Source organism: Triturus cristatus, chromosome 2_2, assembly GCF_964204655.1.
Source record: "Triturus cristatus chromosome 2_2, aTriCri1.1, whole genome shotgun sequence".
Classification (NCBI taxonomy): Eukaryota; Metazoa; Chordata; class Amphibia; order Caudata; family Salamandridae; genus Triturus; species Triturus cristatus.
Window position 1 is genome coordinate 752,093,580 of NC_140582.1, and position 23,038 is coordinate 752,116,617.

The window sequence follows — 23,038 nt, forward strand, 5'->3', positions numbered from 1 at the left end:
TTGATAGTTCAGTTTTTCAAGATCTTTATTTACTACAGTCTTAGACCTCATACTCTTGATCATAGAAGAATTATCTAAAACCATAAAAGATCTTGAAGATGAAATACATTCCCTCAAAAGCGAGTTACAAATACGTATGGAGACTGATTCATGGAAATCATTGAGTTCATAAAATCGCGACCAGGCAGAGATATAACCAACTCTCTGCTGCGCAAAGAAATCTTCTGGATCAAAAAACTTCAAACACTGACCCCGTCTGGTCTCAATGACCGCCTGGATATGTCATGTTTTTCATAAGCATGCTATTCACGGTATCTCTCAGGATTCTCCGCACATTTCATGTTTCAACTCTCATTACATTTTTTCCTTTTCATCCTTTCCTTACCAGTGTCTAGTTGTCCTTTCATCGATTTTTTGACCGTTCTTTCATAGCTATCGCTTTCTATGTTTTAGCTTTTTGCATCCACCCTCTTCATCTCGAACACCCTGTTTTGAGTCGTTCAGTGTACCCCATATAGTAGCGTTTCTCCCATTAGTTTTTTATCCTGAGTATCTCATGCGTCTGTCGGCTGTCTTCAGCCCATCATTGCTGTTAACAAATGAGCCTTGAAGATACTTTCCAGATCCTCCGCCAAACTCGGGCTCTTCGACATGTTACATTTTCACATTTTTTCGTTGTCGTTTATTTTTCTCTCTTTCATTCTCCTTCCTTTGTCCCGTATTGGCATTATTTTTTCCGCTTTATTACTTTTATATACGTTAATATTTACCCATTATGACTTGTTACCATTACAACATGGCGGATCCCGCCAGTCCTATTTTTATTGGTATCATCCTCCACATCGGACGTCACTCTCCGGAGCCGCCCGCTTTTTTCAACACGTATTTAGCGACACTGTGCATCCTCACTAGTATCCGACTCGGTTACCGGTCAGTACCTGTTCCAGTGGCTCGCGTCTCCATCACCTTCCGTGTCATCCACGTAAGTTTGCTCTCCAGTTTCTTTTGATTTACGTCTTAGGACACCACAGATACGCGTTTTTTAGGCAGACCTATTATTGTACTTTTACCTTTTTCGCTTACAGCTTCAAACCTTTGTGGATTTCAGGAACACCTTTTTTGGTAAGCGAGTCTACATTAGATTTGCACACGTTTTCTATTCTTCTTTAGTCTGTTGTTTTTAACCTTTTGTTCCGTGGTTGTTTTCGCAGCTGTACACTGGCTGGTATTTTCGTTTCATTTGTCAGCCTCTCCTTATAGAGGTTGTCTCTGGTACATTAGATGAGGTGAGTTAATCTCGCCCTACATATTATTGTATTCCTTTTTCAATCTGCATTTCTTTAATCTGAGACCATACCCCTCTTTCTAATCACATCACGGTGCATCATCCATCTCGGTGGCGTTATTCTTGCTATCTTCATTCAAGTACCACTTTTTGCTTCAAGCATAACACTTCACAAACAGTGGCAGGTTCCCAAAACTGCATGGCTCACAGCCGGTGCAACCAATACTAATAGTTCAATTTGAGTATCTCATATGTGCATTCATGTATTAGTAATGTGTACCTTTATTATGTTTTTGTTCGCAGATAGCCCCTGATGAAGGGACGTGCCGGTCCCGAAATGCATTGGGCTCTTCATAATTTTTTTATGTAACAAATTGTATGAACTTAAGATGCATTGAGTTTATATATTGTTACAACACACATCAGTATCTTGATGTATTATAAGTGATGTACACTGCATAACAAATTATCTATATGTATACGTGTACCAACAAATTGATATATATGAATTAATATATGGCTTTTGAATTTCACTGATTTGATTGATCATTTAGCACATGCCAAGGTGATTTACAACAAAGGGTCATAGTCACCCCTAGCACTGTGCACAGTGGTAACCACCCCATGGTTAGTTTCTTCTCTTATTTATTTGATGCTCAATTGACAGTGAGCATACCACTGTAGCACCTGAGTTAGAAACTATTCAATTATTGTACTAACCTGAATTAAAAAGGAGTGCTCTGCCTCCCCCCACATTGTTCTATCTTGATAGGGGGAATAAATGAAACTCAATATCAGGACCTGGTCCAACATTTTGAATTTCACAAAGACGTAGTAGACAAACGTATCCGTCCATATTTTTAGGATTCCTTGTGGGACCGATTTGTGAAATAGGATATCAACTCCTTACCTCCTTGGAGAAGGTGAACGCCCTGGAGGGCCAGAGACAGCAGTGTGTTTCCTGTAATAGGGTTTTGTCAGGGGTTTTCAATGAAATGTATTGAAGTGTTTTCTGGTGTTAAATGTAATGAGCGAGGCCGTTGACATTAACAGAGGTGATACGGAGAGGTTTGAGATGTGGGGGAGAAACCAACCACGAAAACTTGGTGAGAGACTGAAATGCCCTAAGCCCGAGATAGAGTGCTAATACTAGATCAAAGAGGGGGGACGAAATAAAAGCTCCACCCACTGATCTCCCTCAAACGCTGAACCTGAGGGGGGTGCCAGGAAGAGGGGCCCCACAAGGGGCAGGTCGAGAACCAGTCAGCAGAATCCCCTAGAGCACAAACACTTGCAGTGTAGTAGAATGTAATGTCTGTGTAATAAAGTACCTACTCTCTCTACTACCGACAGTCAAGTGTGGAAAGGGTTGTACTTGCCCAGTTTTTAGTCTCCCATTTCAATAAAGGGAAATATATTAATTTTGGGCTCACATTTATAGTCAGTACACTTTTTACATCTCCCTGGATGAAGGTGCACTACCTTCAAAGGTAAAGAAATTAAAAAGCAAATTAAAAAATATATATTTCTTGTCTATAAATGTGTTTCTGTATGCCTACCTTATATAAAACGACATTGCACGTTAAAGGACATACTTTAAAATATGCAATGTTTTTCCTCAAACAGTAACCCCTGTTTAATCTCGATCAAAACACTTTTCTCTATTTATGGATCACAAAAATATTATCACTGACATTGGAAAGGTAAAATCCAGGTCAAGCACATATCAAAATAATTGTACTTTCTAGTAAGTAAACAGAAAAGTCCCTGTCTTTACCTTGCTATTTCTTTGGTGTCCTGGACGTGTTGAAATGCTCTTTGTATCACATTAATAGTCCGCAGCTCATTCTCTGGAACTGTATTTCAGTGCACTGACCAATGCTTGCCACGTAAACAGCTGCCTGCACATAAACAATACATGTTGTGCTTTCTCTAGTTGTTAAATACTAAAGATGTTTCCGGAAACATTGGAAGTAAATGCATTTACATACAAACACGACCCCACTGGGTGACAGAGTACAACAAGTACAGAGACAGATTACTTCCAAAATAACAATAATAATGTTCTTAATACTACACACATGCATGCTTAATAACGGACGAACTATTTTAAAAACAACGAAAGCTGTCCTGCTTTCTACAGTGGAAAAACATTTACAAAGACTGAGAACATTTTAAATATATAAAATAAACCCACTGAAAGATAAATACTTTTACAAATCCCCTTTATTTAGAGATCTTACAGCAGCAAAAATGAGAACATTTCAAGCATCTAATAAGCCTCCCTCATAGGAAAGTGAAGGGATCTAAAGCTGTCTTGTCCACGAGCCAGCCCACCAGAGATGGAGATACCTGAGAGAGAGAGGTTAACACTGGTTCTGTAACCATGTTCTCGTTACAGACAGCTATTAAACGGATGAGGCTCGGGATGTCTTGATTGTGACTGCAATATTCTTTGTTTTAGCTGCAGGGCTATGAATCTCCAGGGTAGACAGTGACCGGCTAGAAGCCAATGAAAATACAGCATTTTGGTAGTGTACAGCTGTCTAACCAGCTCACACAAAAGAGTAGAGAGTATATTCAATGCCATCAACAGAGAGAGGCATTTTTATGTCATTCTGGCAAATTACCTCAACGTTTCTAAGCATTGCGATAGGGCAGTATGGTGGGCCAGGTTCACAAGGAATGCTTGAAACATAGATCCTGCATTACCACATACAAATTATAGCTAAGGCATCACCTGGGCTATATTGTACACTGATGAAACCACATTGTTAGAAGGGCGCTCTCCGGGGAGTCAGATGGTGTCGGACTGACCGCCCCGAGAGCCCCCGTTCCGTAGGAAAGTAGCCGAGCGCCGCTGAGAAGCCTCCTGGGCGAGGTCCTTCTCCTATGACCGTACCAGCCAAGCAACCCCACCACCACAAAGGGACACAACCAGGGTATCAATTCTCACAAGTCTTTATCGGTATTAAAAGGCAGGTTTCTGTGGCAATATTTACAGTCGGATCGAGGGATCCCAGAGAGTCTTAGGGTCTTTCAGGGACGGGGTAGTGGGACAGTCTCAGTACCAGCCTGGTACGGGAACACCCTGCGCCCAGCTCTCAATCCTCGAGCTGGGGGGTTTCCGGGAGCCGGGACGTCGTCCGCAGGGCTCGGAGGGTTGCATCGATGAGGTCGAGCCGCGACGAGGTCAGCAGGGCTCCGATGGTTACTTCTGCGTGGTCAAGCCGCGACGAGGTCAGCAGGGCTCCGAGGGTTACTTCTGCGAGGTCGAGCCGCGACGAGGTCAGCAGGGCTCCGATGGTTACTTCTGCGAGGTCGAGCCGCGACAAGGTCAGCAGGGCTCCGATGGTTACTTCTGCGAGGTCGAGCCGCGACGAGGTCAGCAGGGCTCCGATGTTCCGTGAGGATCTTCTTCTCAGCAAGGGAGAGCCGCGACGCAGTCAGCAGGGTTCGAGTTCCCAGTTCCAGGCAATGAGTCTCTCTCCGTAGGGTCAGCCGCGATCCGATCAGCAGGGCTCTTGACTCCAGGATACAACTGCCGTCCTGGTTTTGGGCTGCCCCAGATATAGGGCTGGAGCCCTTTGATGTCCGGACCCTCAAGCCTGGGGGAGTCGGAGGGGCCAGGATGAGAGAGTCCAGACACCCAGCGGGGGGGGGGAGCCAGCGCCTAGGGAGGCCGGAGGGCGATCGGAGCCAGGCGTCGGGGGACGGCTGGAGGCCCCATCGAAACTCTCCTCCTCCGGGATCTGTGGAGTGGCCACTCGACCCCCCTTGGTCGGATCTTGGCGCCTTGATGTCGGGGCTTTGCTGGAACAGAGGCCGGTGCGGGTAGCGGGGTACAATCCGCGGGGACCCCGAAGGGTTGGGGCTGCCCCCGTCTGGTCGGGTAGGAGGGTTCGGGACCACGCCACGAGGCCGGGTCCAACACACATGTTAAGGAGGATTAAGGCAGAATGAAGGCGGATGTGATATTATTCATAAGAGACTTACTTTGATGATGCAAGGGCAGCATAAAAAATTTCATGGAGAGAGATCAAAACGTAAATCTGTACAGTTCACAAGAGAGGTGTACTTGAGACACAATGGAAATTTGAGTGCTCAGGGGATATGTAAAATAGTAATTCACCAATGGAAGGGTGGAACAGTATGGGACTTCCTTTGTCTAGCAGCTTCTTCCTCAAATACCACTAGTATGGACTTCTTTTAAGAAATAGGTGAAGAAACTTTACACCACACTCAGAGTCAATATGAATAAGTGCTTCTTTACCGTAATTTAACCAAATAAAAATCGCTAGAACATTGATAATGAAAGGAGTATACCCCAAGGTGGCAGATGACCTGGCCACAGCATGCGCAAAACAGTGACTGCTCTGCATCCGGCCAACAATTGCACTTTAAAAGTAGCTTACAGCACACATGCACGGAAGTATTTACGGTTTTTCTGATATCCACATTTCACAGCAATTACCTTAATATGCATTTTTATGTAGCAAACATACAATCATCTAAATAAATGATAACATTATTATTTTATTTACACATCATCAGTTTGCAGAAAATACACTGCTATATAGGAGATTTGTTTCTAAACATGCTTGGTTTATTTCACAGAGATTTGAGGGGGCCACAGGAAAGGTGCTGTGTGTGTATTTATTTTACTACCTCATTTTGGTAATTACAATAGATCTGGTCTGCTTTAATTATGTTGCTAAATTGGATTTGTGTTTGATATTTTTTGCTGCCGATATAGTATGTGGGTTTTGATTAACTAAGCTAAATTAAGTATAGTTTTTCCATTTTTTCCAGAAACATCATAATGAAGATTGTAACCTTGTTCACATTTATCCTTTTGTCTGCATTGGTTATGGGACTTGGTAGCTTGGTAAGTAATTTAAAGTGAGGTTGTCATGAGTATGTGTCTATGGATGTGTGTGTCTGTGTGTGTGTGTGTGTTTGTAATTATGAGTTAGCCACTAGTGAATGAAATAATGATCACATCCTAAGAAAACGGACACTGAAGAGTTCTGTATCAGGTGCTATAATTATCACCTATATAGAGTTTTGGGGAATTAACATGCAGATTTTGATGCTTACTGCAATAAAATACCAGACATTTTCCCCTCGATAAATATTGGCAGGGTTGACCAGACAATATTAATCACAAAACTTATAATTCCTATATGAGCTGTAACAGCAGGTACCCCACCTATTGGAATTCATTGCCCACTTGTAATGAGGGCCAATGTGAGAGATTTATGTATGAGATAAAGTATTCCATCCTATATGTTAAAATGACATTGCCAGACGCAGAGGACTTTGAGCCTCATTTATGGCATTTTGGCATAGTGCAGCTCAGCAGGACACCCTGCTGCGTTGCCCTACGCCAAAGTGAAAGAGCAGAACTGCACTGTATTTAAACCGTATTTAAGCAATACAGTGCATTCCTGTCCTTTTTGCCTGCGATGATATCATTTTGGCAGCCTAGCGCCAATGTAGGTGTTCTTGCATCATGCTGCAAGAGTGCCTCCGTTGCATGCAGGATTATTTGTGTCCAGGAAGGGACACCTTCCTGCACAAAAACAATCCTAAGAGGTGTTTTCCTCTTTCTATGTGTGCTGCAGAATGCAGAGTAAGGTAACACAGCGATCTGCACTGCGCTGCCTTTCTCATGCTTTATGAGGCCACTCAAAGCCATGCAGAATGGCTTTGCGTGGCTTCATAAATCTTTATGAGAGCCCTACGTCATGCATATACCACTTTAAGTGGTGCAACAGTGACACAGGGCTCCCATAAATAAGCCCCTTCATTTATAAGGACACAGAACTCCAAGGTGACTTTAAACAGCCTTTTAATGTAGGTCACTGGAATCTGTTTTGTGAAAATTAACACCTCAATATGCAGTTTGTATTTTTATTTACAACAGATATGGTAAAGATTTAAAAGTAAGTCATTTATAAACACAGCACGGATTACAATGTGTGATAACATGCAGGTAGATTACGCCTTCCTTGTTGTGAATTGCAGCAGCACAATAAATAAATATGCTGCCATAAATGGCTTCTGATTCGCAAAAAGAGATAACATTAGAAAGAAAGATGTTCAGAAGAAATAGAGTTATAAAGTGATTTCCTTATTTATTTGTTTAAGTAGCAGTTGTAATTCTGCTCCATGGACTAGCTTGACATCACTTTTTAGTACTGCAGTCTTTGGATTCTGGGTATTGTGGTTGTGTTCCTAACTTTAGATTGCGATAAATCTATAATAGAAATAGTTGTAAAATATATGATAAATATCCTCAGATGTAAACAATAAATATGGATTATAGATGCCTGATTCACGGATGCAAGAATACTGGTAAATGTTGAACAGCGTAGCTATTCATAACACCAAAAGTGTAATAAAGGGGCAATTTATTGAATGTTAAAAACAAAACTCAAGAATTTATACAAAACCATAACAACTAACTTGATCTTCTCACACTCAAGAGACTTGGGTGTAGTGTCTCACAGGGAACCACCATACAATGATAGGATCATCCTACCTTGCATCCTGACAACCATTAGTATATCCACATAGAACAAGGCTCTTATATGACGTACTCTACGAGAGTGGGGCTAGATTCAGGGAAACTAGACGCAAAAAATAGAGGAACATTCTTCAACAATAAGCAAACGGCAAAAGTCACTGGTCCCCCCTTCATAGTCGGGAATAATCAAAAATGCCAGCCAGCCCCAAATCTACTCCCCCAATCAGAAAAAAATACAGGGAGTCTCACTGAGCATCCCTATCAAAAAGCAATACCTCCTGCACCACTCTCCACCCTGAGGGATTTGAGATATTCACCAGATGTATCCATTTGGGAAGATGACGCACTACTTTCCGTATCACTTCAGGTGCGTTGGGAAATGAATAAACGACTGCATTCGAAATGACAGTAACTCTTTTGTAAGGTTTGCAGCTTCTGTCTCCTATCAACATATTCAAACTGAGATCCAGAAATCAAAAAAAGTTGTGTCCCTTGTAGAAAACGTCCTTCTTCAGCACTAGTGCCATCAGTAATGCCTCACACCAGCCTTTGTCTTGAAACACAGACATGGCTGTGCCCCCTGTTTTGAAGTCCATTCTGCTTCATAGTGGGAAACCTCCTCATCTTTTCCAGAAGAAGTGGCCTGTCACTAATTTCAGGAATGACCACTTATTTCAAAATCTCTCAGTCTCATTGATATTGTCCATAGACTCTTCCATTGTTGGTCAGCTCAAGAGTCTCCTGTTGTGTAAACACCTAACATTATCTAGGTGCTCCATCTTTTCCTTAAAACTCACAAATCAGAGCAGCACACAAGGCTGGAAGTCTGGAGCTCTCTCAACATCTTGTCATGAACAGATAGTGGAGAGTACTGGATGTCACCCTGAGCATCCATGAAACATCAAGAAATAGTGCACAGGAAGATAGGAGTATGGAGTATGGAGATTGTGGAGAGCTTGTAAGTGGTGTCTGGGGCACAGGCGGATTAGACAAAGCTTGCAGGTCCGACTAGCTAAAAGGCCCAATCAGAACAAGGCATTGAGAAAAGGTGGACACTTACTGGGAAATATAAAAAGAAGCAGTAGTGGTCATTTGCCTGGCAACTGCTCAGTTATATGTTCCTTGATTGTAGTTTGACCACTATGTCCTCTTTACTGCACCTTTGCTTACTGAGTTTACTGACTCTTCAGTGCTGATCGAACTTGCTGCTGGTCTCCAGTCTTGCCATCCTCCTGTCCTGATAACTACCAACAGCAGACGACCATCGTATCCGGCATCCAAGCTCTCAAAGTCTCTGACTACCATAGTCTATGTGAGAAGTCATCATTGGTGTGTGCCCACTAATACCTCTTATTTATTATCTACTGAGGCTTGACATCTTTATTGGAAGTGTGGACCTTGACACTTGTGGTCTGACAAGGTATACCGTCCTGAGACACACTGATAAAAACAGCAAAAATCAATCTACATTTCTCTTTCTCTTGACCTCAACCTCATCCACATTTTCCCCAATAGAGCGTGCTGGCATTAAGGTTCACTCTAGTTCATGGCCACTTGTCTCTCTTGGTGTGGAGACTTGGGATTAGCATCAGAATCCAAAAACATGTCCTCCTCAAGGCCAGATCCTCACACATCCTCTCACATGCGTTGCATGGCCACTTCCTCTCTTGTGACCTTGCCCTGCCCACAGTCTCCCTAGGTCTCTAACTCTTGCACTTTGATCTCCACTTGACCTACTGCAGCCTCGGAGGTTGCCATCCTCTTGCCATATTTTGTTGAATATTCAACTTCTCTATAAATGCTAAAATGGCTGTCACCCACTCTGTCAAACCCTCCCCTTCTTTCTCATCCGCACAGTGGGTAGCATTTACCTCTTCTGAAAAAGAATCTCTGGTCGTAGGAGATTTCCTTTGGCAGCCTTAGTCTCCAGGTCCCACGAGCCAGAGATTGATTCTTATGGATCTTACTGATTTCAGGGTACAGCTACTCAGTAGCATAGACTCCCTCTCAGGTTACAGCTCTTAAGGACAGCACTAGCACCAATTCTGCATCCCAGGTCCAGGACACACAAGCCCACCAGCGCATCACGGTTGTTGAAACACAGGATGACTGTCTGACAGTGAAGAGCTGGTAGCTAACGACTACAAGCCTCAGACTGAGGTCAAGCGACTGCGGAAGGACCACCACCAGATCAACAGCCCAGCTCCATCTAAAAATACAACAGGTTACTGACTTTTGAGTGCTGACCCTTCTCACAGAGCAAGCGCTCTCCACTGAGTCCTAACCAACGCGGATTCTTGCACCTGACGAGAGAGGAGGGAGTTGCCACTAAGAAGGATCACTATCCAGTCTTCACCTCAAACACACCATGCACGTCAACCGAAGGCTCCCTAGCCGGAGTGGAGATTTACTGGCAGATACACGGTTGACAGCAGCTGCCTGGCCCAAGGTGCACAAGGCTCTTTATCGAGTCCCAGAGAAATTGACTGTTTCCGTTCGCGAATGACTGTTAACCCCCTCCCGAAATGTACGTTTATCTGTATTTGATTTCAGTGTTTCTTCAAAGGAAAATTCTCATAAGTTATTTCCAATATTTTTCTGGTGGTTGTGGGAATTATAACGCCTCTGTATGAGGTTGCACCTATCCTTCGCAGTGCATATCCTTCAGCTATGTTAAGTAGGGTTCACTGCAGAGCCTGACCAAACGCCAGGTACTGTACTGTAACATATCTGAAGACTAAACCCTCTTGCCCATAATTTTCGGCCATATGCAGCAGGGGCTTGCAAGTGGCAACCAGCCTATCATGTGGCCAACAGTCTGCTGAGCATGCACTGTGAAAAGTAATCCCAATTCTGGTACCAATACTTTCATGAAAATCCATCAAATAGTACCAAAGTCTTTAGCAAATCAAAACTCTGTTGACACCCCCGCCCCTTTAACTTTTGGCCCGTTATCAGATCTACATGAAACTTGGGACCCCTGCATTCGGTTTAACTTGACATACCAATAGAAAACTAAACATATACATTTCTGCCAATTTTTTTTTGCATTTGTCAAAGGTATTAGCGAATATAACACCTCCATTAACCAGCTGTCATGAGCATTCAGTAAAGTCCCACCATTGGAAAACAGCATGTGTTGTACAGCCAGTCCACGTGGATTTGCGCTACAAATGGCAGGAGTAGCAACATGGAGGCATTGAGAAGGCGCTATGTCCCCGGTTAAGTGAATGCATGGTGGCCTTAATACTTTGTTAAATGCATAAACCCCTTTTCAGTGCAACAATTTGTCAATTAAAGAAACTTGGGCACAAACCACTAAACCGCATTTGCAACCTCATACCCACTCTGGAAGCTTTTAGAACATTCCTTTCAGCTCTTGGCATTTGCAGTATCATACACATTTTGGGGCATATTAACAACGCTTTGCGATAAATATCGCAAAGTGCGCTTAGCGCTCATTTTTTTATCGCCGGATATCGCTGGATTTTATCGCCGAGATAGTACGTTATTAGCAACGCGTATCTCCAAGGCGATATTAAATCCAGCGATAGCCGTGATAACATGCTGTATCGCGGGAAAACAAGCGATGATTTCCCTGTGATACTGCAAATCTTGCTGATAGGCAGACATGGACTCAGCCATGCAATCCACCTCCCATGTTAAAGATGGCTAAGTTGTATTTTTAGCAGGTGTTAAAAACCTGCGATGAAGGAGGCTTAGCGCAGCTTTCAAGCTCGCATTGCGGGTTTTGTGCAGCCTTGCTAATATTACGAAGCTGTGTTAGCGAGTGTTTGCCAAGGAGTTGTGTGGAGGAACGCCCACTTTGCATGTCATTAGCGATAAATATCGCTGACATGCAAAGCAGCACAAAAACGGTCGCGTTCGCCATAAAGCTGCCGCTAACAGCTGTTAGCGACTGCTTGCTAATTGGGCGATAGATTAGCCCTTGCTAATATGCCCCTATATCTTTCTGAAAGCTTCTAGAACATTCCTTCAAAGTCAGGTAAGCAGCCTTCTTGGATCCAAAAGTTATTTTAGGCATGCCTTGCAGCCACGCCCTGCTTGGCATTCAACTCCGCTTGGAGCACCTGCCGCTTTCCTGTCAGCTTAACTGAAAATCACTCCAGTCGTCCAGTCCAGTCTTGGTGGTCGGAGTCGGACAGCAACCCGTCGTGAAGATCTCCAGAATCCTCTACTACACCGAAGCCAGGAGGTACCTGCAAAAGAAAGAAGAAAGATTAGGACAACGATTCCCAAGTCAAAATAAGTAAAAGCAAAAGAGTGCCTGCTCCCTTTATTAAACCAAAGAGAATTTTCTCACAAGCACAGAGACTTAGCCCAAAAAATCGGAATCGCTTTTGAATAGGACGTATGAAAAACATTGTAGCTAACCTAAAGATATTGGGGCATATTATCAAGGGCCTATCGCCGCTTTAGCTGCACTTTCTCGCCGCCAAAGCGGCGATAATTTTATCGCCCTATTAGTAAGCTGCAGCTAACAGGCCTTAGCGCAAGTTTTTTGGCGATAGCAGCCCGTTTTTATATCTCAAAGCATGTTGGCGATATTTATCGCTAATGACATGCAAAGTCGGCATTCCTGTGCAAAAAGGCACGCAAACACCACTACTCCGTATTATCAAGGGGCTCCTTGAAATTCTGAAGAGGCAAAAAACTGGCTCTAACTGAAATCAGAGCCAGTTACTTAAAACCAGAAAATAGCTGGTCTTAAAAATGGTGATAAAACTTGGGCCCATATCTCTGCAGGTTTTGGCGCTGGCCAGCGCTGCAAGCAGCTCTGCCTTGCGTCAAAACTACAGTGCAGGAATGCATACAATCAATAAGATAATGCGCATTCCTGTGCCACAGTCATCAAAAGTGTTGCTGCGCTGTGACAAGACAGCGTAGCAACACTTCCCACTACACCCTTCATGCGACAGCAAGAATGCGCTGTAATCACTAGACAGCACTCCATGACGCAAGTAATGAAAGATACGTCAGGAATCCAGACGTATCTGCCTGCGCTAAAGTCACACATTGCTGCAGTCGTGTCACAACCATGACACAACTCCAGCAATGCATGGGGCCAGCCTATCCCTGTGGCACTGCCTCACCCTCATGCCTGCCATCAGGCAGGCGGAAGGTACTAATGCAGTGCTGTTCATGAGGGGTGCCCGAATGTCGGCACTGTTGGAGATCCATAGGTGGTGGTTGCGCGCTGCGGTGTCATCGTTTGGAAGCATTGGTGGAGTGTTGGTGCAGAGGGAGTTGACAAGATGTTCTTCGCTGGCCTTGATCCAGCTGCGAGGGGGTGCGATGATGGTGGTGGCATCCAGTGGGCAAGGCGAAGACCTGATGTTACCAATGATGGTCGGTCCAGGAGAGTCCGGTGTTTGAAGTACCCGCTGGCGGAGGTGACGTGCTCGACCGTGTGTCCTGCTATGTGGCCTGTTGAGGTGACTTGCTGTTTGCGTCTGATGTCGGTGACCCTCCCCAGGAAGGGGTGGTGCTCTGCTCACTGGGGTTGTCCAGGTGGAACTTGAGTTCACTGAGTTGAATGTCATCGGTGGGTGGGAGGCCCTGGTGTGCAATGAGGTCTACAATGGTATTTGAGAATGGGGGGCAATGGCCCAGGTGGCCTCCACATGAGAGTGCCGCAGAGGATCTTCTTGGGCCTGGTCCGAATCTGGAAGTTGACGTGGTCTATGGTCACCCTTGGCACATTAGAGTGCGTTGTCAGTCGGAGTGTGCCTCTGTAGGTGACGGCAATGCCTCCTCCTTGATGGTCTGGGTGCTCCTTGCGGGTGTTACTGCAGCCGTCAGTGATGGCGAAGGCGATGTCCGACGTGGAGCAGAGGTTGGTCCTGGCAGGCGAGGTGGCGTCCAGGGTTGATGGCGAGGAGGGCACTGGTGTCATAGCGGTGGAGTGTCCAAGAGGAATGCTCCTTGGTGCTGAGCGAGGTCCAGGGGCAGACGGATGCAAACGGTGTAGCCTATGGGTTGCCCTTGGCACGGGAGACGACCATTACAATGCAGGCAGTACATTGTTAACAACGCAACTCCGACAACGCAGGTGCCTTAACATCGTATTTGATCACGACGCATTGTGAGGTTAGTAATGGGGTAATTTAAAGTTTCTCAGGTATGTAAGGGGTTTGGGGTAACATTTGAAAATGTACGTTTGTCTTGGGGTAAAATATGAAAAATGGGGTGTTTGCTGGGGTAAATATAAAAAAATCAGGTGTTTTCTGGGGAAAAATATGAAAAATCAGGTGTTTGTTGGGGTAAAGTATGAAAAATGGGGTGTTTGTTGGGGTAAAATATGAAAAATGGGGTGTGCATTTGTCTCAAATGTGATTTTTGTGTGTGTATTGGGGGCTCAAAAAAAGAATTCCAGGGTTCACGGTTGGGTTTGTGATGAAAAGGTTAGTTTTGGGTTGCACTCACTGAAGTGGGAACAGTGATCTTTATGTCCACTCTTCTGTTGCAATGTGCCAAGTATTAGTATGCATTGGAATGGAATGCGAGGTGATGGCATGCGTCGCAACTACGTATGTGCCTTTAGCACACGAGTGGTACGCCCGCTGTGCATGGGTGCACAGTGGCCACCATTGAGTAGTGCGGGGTGTGCTGGACAGCTGTGAGGTGGTAAACGCCGGAAATAACACTGGATGGTGCGTAGACACGGGGATGTGTGTGTGAGCGTGTGTTGTTAAAAATATATTGAGGGAAGTCTTACCTCGAAGCTGTGTCGCGTGTCTTTGTAGCTCCTGCTCTCCTGCCTCTGCTTCCAAGAAAAGGAAGTTGGCAGCCAGGCTCCCTCCCCTGAGTCAATCACAACACTGTGATGCAGCGGTGGGATTGGTAATCGGCAACGGGACAAGTCATGCAGCCAGGGGCCGGAGGGGTGGCCAAGTTCTCCATACAGGCTGTAATGCAGCCTGCATTGCGAACAGGGAAGTGCGCATGACTGCTTTGGATGGCCTGAGTGAGCTGACCAAACAGCCATTGCACACTTGAGTGGGCATGCCAATCCGCCCATGCCCTGCTCTGTGTTTGGAGCCATCCGTCCCACCCTCCCACCCCCTTAGGATACGTAGCATGATTACATCAGTTAGTCATCCCTTGTTTTTAACTTGTAATCTGTTTTTTTGGCTTCTCGGAGCCCGCACTTCCCACTTCCTGCCGCTGCTGCCCCTGTGGCCCTGCACCCGTGTCCTCGCCCATTGCCGCCTCCCAGCTGATCGTTCCTGCCCCCTCCTAAATGGCGGACGCTGTGCGGTTGCGCAGCGGACATGCGCCGCTGGCGTGCGAAGGCGCGCCTAAGCCAAGCCCGTCTGCGTCCGTCTGTGACCTGACCGCAACCAGCGCCAGGAACCCTGGATCTTGAGCCAGCCACTGCTACAGCTCAGCCACCATCCATGCACTCAACCACGGAACTCAGAGACTGACAACAGGCCTCACCAAACACGACCCATGGCCAGTTCTCCTGTCTACACTGCCGCCAGACCTTAACCACCACCCCGGCCTCCAACACATGCTAGCGTCGCAGCCAGAGATCTCCACACATGGATCTCCAACTGCGCCTACAAGCTCGCCCTGCTACGCAAGTCCAACAAACAGTGCCACAAGAAAGCCGCCTGGTTCACCACCGATCTCCAAGAAGCAAGATGCACCTGCAGATGCCTGGAGAAGAACTGGAGAGACACCAAGACACCCGAAATCTACACCACCTACAAGGACGCCATGACGGCCTACCACAACCAAATCCTCAACAACTCAACCAACTACAAGCAACTCTTCAAGGTCATTCATGAATTCACCAACCCACGCAGCAAAACCACAGACATCACCCCGTCCCAAGACCTCTGCGATAAGCGTGGAACCTACTTACACCTCAAGATCAAAAAACTCTACAAGAAATTCGCCGACCATCCACCAGACGGCACATCCTGCCCCCCCGACCCCTGACACACCAGCCAGCCCACCATCTCCACCTGGACGCCGTCACAACAGAATACACCGCCTCGACCATGAAAGACACCCTCTAGGGGGCCCCCACCGACCCCTGCCCTCCTCACATCTACCACAGCACCGAGATCACTCTACTGGCCACTACAGACGAAATTCGCACCCTCCTGGACCAAGGCCACCCTGCAGCCCTCATCCTACTCAACCGATCATTCCACACCGGAAGAAGCCAAAGGATCAGACTGCCACCCTTCCTCTCCGATCCCATGTAAATCACCTGCGGAGTCCCACAGGGGTAATTTCTGAGCCTGACCCTCTTCAACATCTACATGGCCCGCCTCACCGCCATCATCCGACAACATGGCCTCAACATTGTATCCTACGCTGATGACACCCAACTCATCTTCTCCATCACCAAAGACCCCACTACCGCCAAACTCAACTTCCAGAAAGGAATGCATGACATCGAAGTCTGGATAACCAACATCTGCCTGTAGCTCAACGCCGAGAAGACAGTTGTCCTCGTCCTTGGAACCACCCCTTCAGCATGGGACAACAACTGGTGTCTGCCACCCTCGGAAGCCCACCTACCTCCTCGGACCACGCCAAAAACCTCGGCTTCATACTCTACTCATCCCTCACCATGAACCGACAGGTCTACACCGTCACCTCCAGCTGCTTCAACACCATTCGCATCCTCCGCAAGACCTTCAAATGGAGCCCCCCGGAGTCAAGGAAGACAGTCACCCATGCACTCATCACCAGCAGACTGGACTAATGAAACGCATACTACGCCGGCATTTACAAGTCCCTACCCCGCAAACTCCAGACATTACAGAACACCACCGCCAGACTCATCCTCGGCATCCCCCGGTACGAACACATCAGCCAACGCCTATGTGGACTCTACTGGCTCCCTGTGGAGAAAAGACTAACCTTCAAAATCCTCACTCAGGCCTACACAACAATGGACCCAAATACCTCAATGACAGAATCAACTTCCACGTACCCAAAAGAGACATCCGAACTTCCAAACTCACACTGGCCAAAACCCCGCTCATCCACAGAGCCAGAGCAGGTGGCAGATCCTTCTCCCACATTGCATCCAAGACCTGGAACGAGCTGCTGGCAGACATCAGACGCGCCCCCTCCCAGAACACCTTCAGGAAGACCCTCAAGACCTGGCTCTTCGGCTAACAGTTCTGCACCCTCCCCCCCCCTTTAGCGCCATGATACCCTCACGGGTGAGAAGCACGCTTACAATTCCCCTGATTGATTCATTTATTGAGTTATCATCATGTGATGTTTGTTCCTCTTCTGCACTGCTTGAAGCTGTGGGGCATAGCTCTTCCGCCATAGCGGAAGAGCCGCCACTGGGGGCGTGTCATCTACGTGTGTTAGGCATGAGCGACTCACCCCCCGTCCCTCTTGCGCTAAGCGTCCCACCTTCTCCTTACCTGGACATTGACACCGTGGCACAATCCACTGCACTCTCTCCAAATCTGTGACTCAGCCGGCATGAGTCTCAGCCAGGTGTGATTTCACTCGGCTGGGTACAGCAGTCGCCGCCTAGTACGCTGGTGGACCTACCGATGCAGTTGATGCAGCAGGGTCCCCTTAGCCGTGAAGGCACCGCGCACACGCCACACAAGTTCACTGTAGCATAGGGGCCTTAGCCTCCACAGCGTACGGCCAGCCCAACATCATCCGACCTGTGATGCATGGAGACTGCACACACCATTGGTAATCCCATCCGTGCACCCTGGTGTAGTGGTGGATTGTAGTATGCGATGCGGACATCACTACTTTGGTGCGCAGGAGCGCCTCTACCATTAACTGCTCCAAGGCGGTCTTCTCAAACAGGTCAGCTATGTGGCTCCATGCGACATGCCAGACTTCACCACCAGGTACTGGCGATCGTCATGCATCAATGTCTCCTGCCGCAGCTCATCGACTTCACAGCTCCTCCACATCCCACTCCAGGTTCCAGATGCCGGTCCAGCGAGGCATCCAGGCTCAAGACGCAGGTCCAGCGGGGCAGCCAGGATCCAGAGGCAGGTCCAGGGAGGCATCCAGACTCAAGACGCAGGTCCAGCGGGGCATCTAGGCTCCAGATGCAGGTCCAGCAGGTTAGCCAGGCTCCAGACACAGGTCCAGGGAGGCATCCAGGCTCAAGACACAGGTCCAGTGAGGCATCCAGGCTCCAGACGCAGGTCCAGCTTGGCATTCAGGCTCCAGACGCAAGTCCAGGGAGGCATCCAGGCTCAAGACACAGGACCAGCGGGGCATCCAGGCTCCAAGCGCAGGTCCAGGGAGGCTTCCAGGCTCCAGACACAGGTCCAGGGAAGCATCCAGGCTCAGGACGCAGGTCCAGCGGGGCATCCAGGCTCTCATCCTTGGTCATCCTGGATGTTGGGTGGCTTGAGGGGGTTGTTGATGTGTGCTGCACTTAGCCCTGGCTGCTCCAATCTGCATGAAACTTTTTTTGGGGCACCTTTTCTATGGGAGGTGGACTGTTAGGCTATTGTTTAAGTTAGAGGGAAAAATCACTCATGTTGGGCTGCCTAATGTGCGTTTTTTTATCGCGAATGGGCTTGTTACCACCTTTTTAACAGCGTGAGGATTTTTATCACCGTCCTGCTAATTTTATCGCCGGACATTTCAGCAGGTAAGAGAAACTATCGCCTGTTAGCGGCGTGTTGTTAATACGCCGCTAACAAGGCGATAATTTCCAGTGGTAGACGGTGATAAAAAGTTACGCTAACGGCAGTTAGCGATAATTATCCCCACTTCTTGATAATGTCCCCCATTGTTCCAAACATTGCTGCTAGCAAACCTAAGAGCCATAGTTCATAGGCATTATTACAAACATACCACAAAGTATTTGCAACATTGCAGAGATGTTGTAATTAATTTTTAGATTTATATGTGTTGATTCTGTTGTTTAAAGCTGCACGTCCAAGTACCAACCCTCATTCAAAGAGGTTGTGTGAAATGTGAAGGTATGCAAAATATGTTTAGGATTGAGATTTAAGATACGTAGTATGAAAAATGCACTGATAGTCTGTTTGCTATTCCAGGCATTAATACTTGGGAAAGAGATAGGGGTTCAGCATGGAGAATGGCTTTATCTGGTCGGACTGAGCAGCTGAGTGAAGCAACTCAGCAGTTCTACAAAAATGTCTTGTCTATCTTCCGATCCCATTCCCCTTTCCTCTTGGAGTTCCTCTAACGTAGTTGGGAATTGGTTGTTAATGCCTCCTGCATCACTCCAGCTGGATCAGAGGATCACATGTTACTCAGTCCATTAGAAAACCTTGCATCTAATCTGTGTCTGACACCGGCCTACCTTTAACAGATCTACGCAAATAAATGATGGACGGAAAGCTGAATGAATCGAACATTCACCCCCAGTGAAGAGATCTGGGTTAAATCCATCGTTCTTTTGCTCACCATGCCACCCCAGCTTAGACCCAGCCATATGCAAATCAGTCTTGACTCTGTGCCTCATGGGAGCAGTCCAGACTGAACTGCCAAGCCAGTTCCTCCGTGGACCAAAAACAGAATCCTGGAACCAGTTTCTGGGTATTACCCTTCATCAGCCAGGCCAGCTTGAATCCTGTGGCACAGTGAGCAAGGGGCCCACATCTGGACACACCCATCCCACTTAGGGTGAAAAGTGCTACGCAATCAAATGATGGATGGAATGCTGAATGAATCATACATTCACCCCAGTCAAGAGATCTGGGTTAAATCCATCGTTCTTTTGCTCACCATGACACCCCAGTTTAGACCAAGCCATATGCAAACCAGTCTTGACCCTGTGCCTCATGGGAACAGTCCACACCGAATTGCCAAGCAAGGTCCTCCCTGGACCGGAAACAAGCATCCTTGGACCGGTTTCTGGGTATTACCCTTCATCAGCCAGGCTAGCTTGAATCCAGTGGCACAGTGAGCAAGGCACCCACGTCTGGGCATACCCATCCCACTTAGGGTTAAAAGTGCTACGCAAACAAATGATGGACAGAATGCTGAATGAATCATACATTTACCCCCAGTCAAGAGATCTAGGTTAAATCCATCGTTCTTTTGCTCACCATGCCACCCCAGTTTAGACCTAGCCATATGCAAATCAGTCTTGACCCTGTGCCTCATGGGAACAGTCCAGACCGAACTGCCAAGTCAGGTCCTCCCTGGACCGGAAACAAGCATCCTGGGACCGGTTTCTGGATATTGCCCTTCATCAGCCATTCTAGATTGAATCCAGTGGCACAGTGAGCAAGGGATCCACTTCTCGGCATACCCATCCCATTTAGGGTGAAAAGTGCTACGCAAGCAAATGATGGACAGAATGCTGAATTAATCATACGTTCACCCCCAGTCAAGAGATCTGTGTTAAATCCATTGTTCTTTTGCTCACCATGCCACCCCAGTTTAAACCCAGCCATATGCAAATCAGTCTTGACCCTGTGCCTCATGGGAACAGTCCAGACTAAACTGCCAAGCCAGGTCCTCCCTGGATCGGAAACAAACATCCTGGGACCGGTTTTTGGGTATTACCCTTCATCAGCCATGCTAGCTTGAATCCAGTGGCACAGTGAGCAAGGGACCCACGTCTGGGCACACCCATCCCACTTAGGGCGAAAAGTGCTACGCAAACAAATGATGTACAGAATGCTGAATGAATCATACATTCACCCCAGTCAAGAGATCTGGGTAAAATCCATTGTTCTTTTGCTCACCATGCCACCCCAGTTTAGACCCAGCCATATGCAAATCAGTCCTGACCCTGTGCCTCATAGGAACAGTTGAGACCAAACTGCCAAGCCAGGTCCTCCCTAGACCAGAAACAAGCATCTTGGGACCAGTTTCTGGGTATTACCCTTCATCAGCCAGGCTAGCCTTGCTCAATCAAGCTTCTATCAGATTTTTAAATATCTATTATGGCAAAATTGGTCTTAACTATCAGATTCAGAATTGAACTCTGTCATATTGGCAATACATGTTTTGTTTTTTTAGATCACAGAGGCTGAATTATTGACAAGGATTAAGCCTCGACTCCTTGCTTAGGGACTACATGCTGGCCTGCCCGCGCTTTAACAGAACTACTTTGGGAGGACGGCTTTCTCAGTCGTGATCCCCCAGATCTGGAATAAGCTTCCGGACAATATGCGTAGGGAAGCCATGCTACTTCCGTTTAGGAAAAAACTCAAAACCATCCTGTTTACAGAGGCATTCGACTAAATTCACCTACAGTGCGCTGACTACACATGGGAACAGGGGACTCCGGTCCACACAACTACCGCCTAGAGACCTTTGGTGATTGGCGCTCTATAAATATAATCTAACATTAACATTAACATGATCCATGTATTCATTACACTCTTGCCTAAATGTAAATGTTTCTAGATTGAGTTCCAATTAGATCTCCACAGCCGCCGACATCATCGCCCCCTTAAACAACACCACCGGCAACAGACCCGCCAAGCATGCCAGTTGGTTCACCCCTGAACTATTTTTGTTTTTAAGATTTCTTTTTATTAAATGATTGCTCAATACATCTTCATATACATATACATACAGGGTATAGTAGAGCAACATTAGCTGAAGGATTAGTACAATTACAAGCAAGTATGCCTCCTTGTTCCTGAGCCCGTCAACTTGGGCGCTGACCTCACCTGTTTTAACAATTCTCCGGCTTCATGCAATTGGCTTCTATATTTTACCCACAGGGTCCAGATTATTTCCCATTTTTCGGGCACCCTCTACTTTGATAAACCACTTTCTCTTCTTGCTGACATCAGTCTAAATTTTGTTTCCAGGCTCCAACCCTTGGTGGATCAGCCAACCCCGCGATCTTGTAATGTTCCTTTTGACCACTCCCAAAGCCAGCATAAGCCATGTTTTGGTGTGTTTGGGCCAGGTTGTCTCCCTGTCACTCCCAATAGGTGCCATCGCGCCTCGACTGGGACCTGCATACCCACTACAGTGGACATCACCCGGGACACCCCATCCCAGTATCGTTGGATTTTAGGACAGGTCCAAATGATGTGAAAGAAGGTGCCCACATCCCCACGACCCATAAGACTTTGGCTTGAGTCACACCAGCTTAGTCTCTGTTGGAGTGTTCGGGTTGTGTATGACCTGTGTAAAATCCTGAGCTGAATCAGTCTGAATCTTGCTTGAATAGCAATTTCTCTAGGGCATTGGATGGCCTCAGCCTAATTGTCATCTTCCAGCAGTCCGAGGTCTGTCTCCCACTTCTCCCTCAAGGGGCCCAGCGGATCCGGTAAATTATTCATAAGCTTACGATATGTAAGAGAGACAGCCTTGCCTATCATTGGTTCCAGCAGCAACCTATCTTCTAGCGGGGAGTAGTCGGGCAGCAGTTCTCCCTCCCGTGTGTAGCACCTTAAGGCGTTTCTCTGCTGCAGATATCTGAACCGCTCCCCATCTGTCAGCTGATACTCTGTAGATTTTCAAATTTAATCATGGCTCCATTCTGCCAGACACCTCCAAGGTGACCGATCCCGATGAGGCCCCACCTGTGTAGGCCAACAAGAATCTGACTTCTCCTAGCTGATCACAGTCCCACAATGGGGTTAAGTCTGTTAATCTGGACACCCACCCCAATAGTTTGTGGCCAAAGGCCATGCCTATATCACCGTCTTCATGTGTGCAGGGAAGGACATCCCCTATGATACAATGCCGCTGGATAACCAACAGGCCCCATGATATGGTGGTCCACCTGGTATGCTGGTTCAGTATATGGTGCAAAAACCCAGTCATTTACATTGATAAGCTGGGACGCCAGGTTGTAACTCTTGATGTCTGGTACCGCCAGCCCACCCTCATAGACTCCCTGTTGTAGCTTGCGCAGTGCAATTCGGGAGTTACCCCCCACCCATAGCAGAGTGTGCAGTTCTCCGTCAATCGTTTGAAAAATTGTGCTGGGGACTTGCTATGGGGTGTTTTGAACACCCTTAAACTATTGACCCTCAAATGCCACTGCAAGAAACTAGAGAGACACTGGCACTCCAGCAAGACCCCCACCAACCTCAACACCTTCAGAGCTGCCCTCAACAGCTACCATCACCGTCTAAGGGAGGGCAAGAAGGAAGCCCTTGCCAACCGCATCGAGGCGAGTGCCAGCCACACCAAGCAACTTTTTAACATTGTCAGGGAATACTTCCACCCCTCTTCCACTGAGAACACAATCCACCCCTCCCAAACCTTCTGTGATACCCTGG

The 23,038-nt window shown here is 46.9% G+C and overlaps 1 protein-coding gene across 2 annotated transcripts in view; it reads left to right on the top strand.

The window, feature by feature from the left end:
* Positions 1 to 23,038, top strand: part of FGL1 (fibrinogen like 1) — a 360,978-nt gene that overhangs the window by 46,953 nt on the left and 290,987 nt on the right. For both annotated transcript variants that reach the window (XM_085641997.1, XM_085641998.1), the window contains one exon: positions 6,098 to 6,173. In XM_085641997.1, the coding sequence (XP_085498123.1) occupies positions 6,108 to 6,173 (66 nt within the window). In that variant the 5' untranslated portion in view covers positions 6,098 to 6,107. The remainder of the gene's footprint in view (positions 1 to 6,097; positions 6,174 to 23,038) is intronic.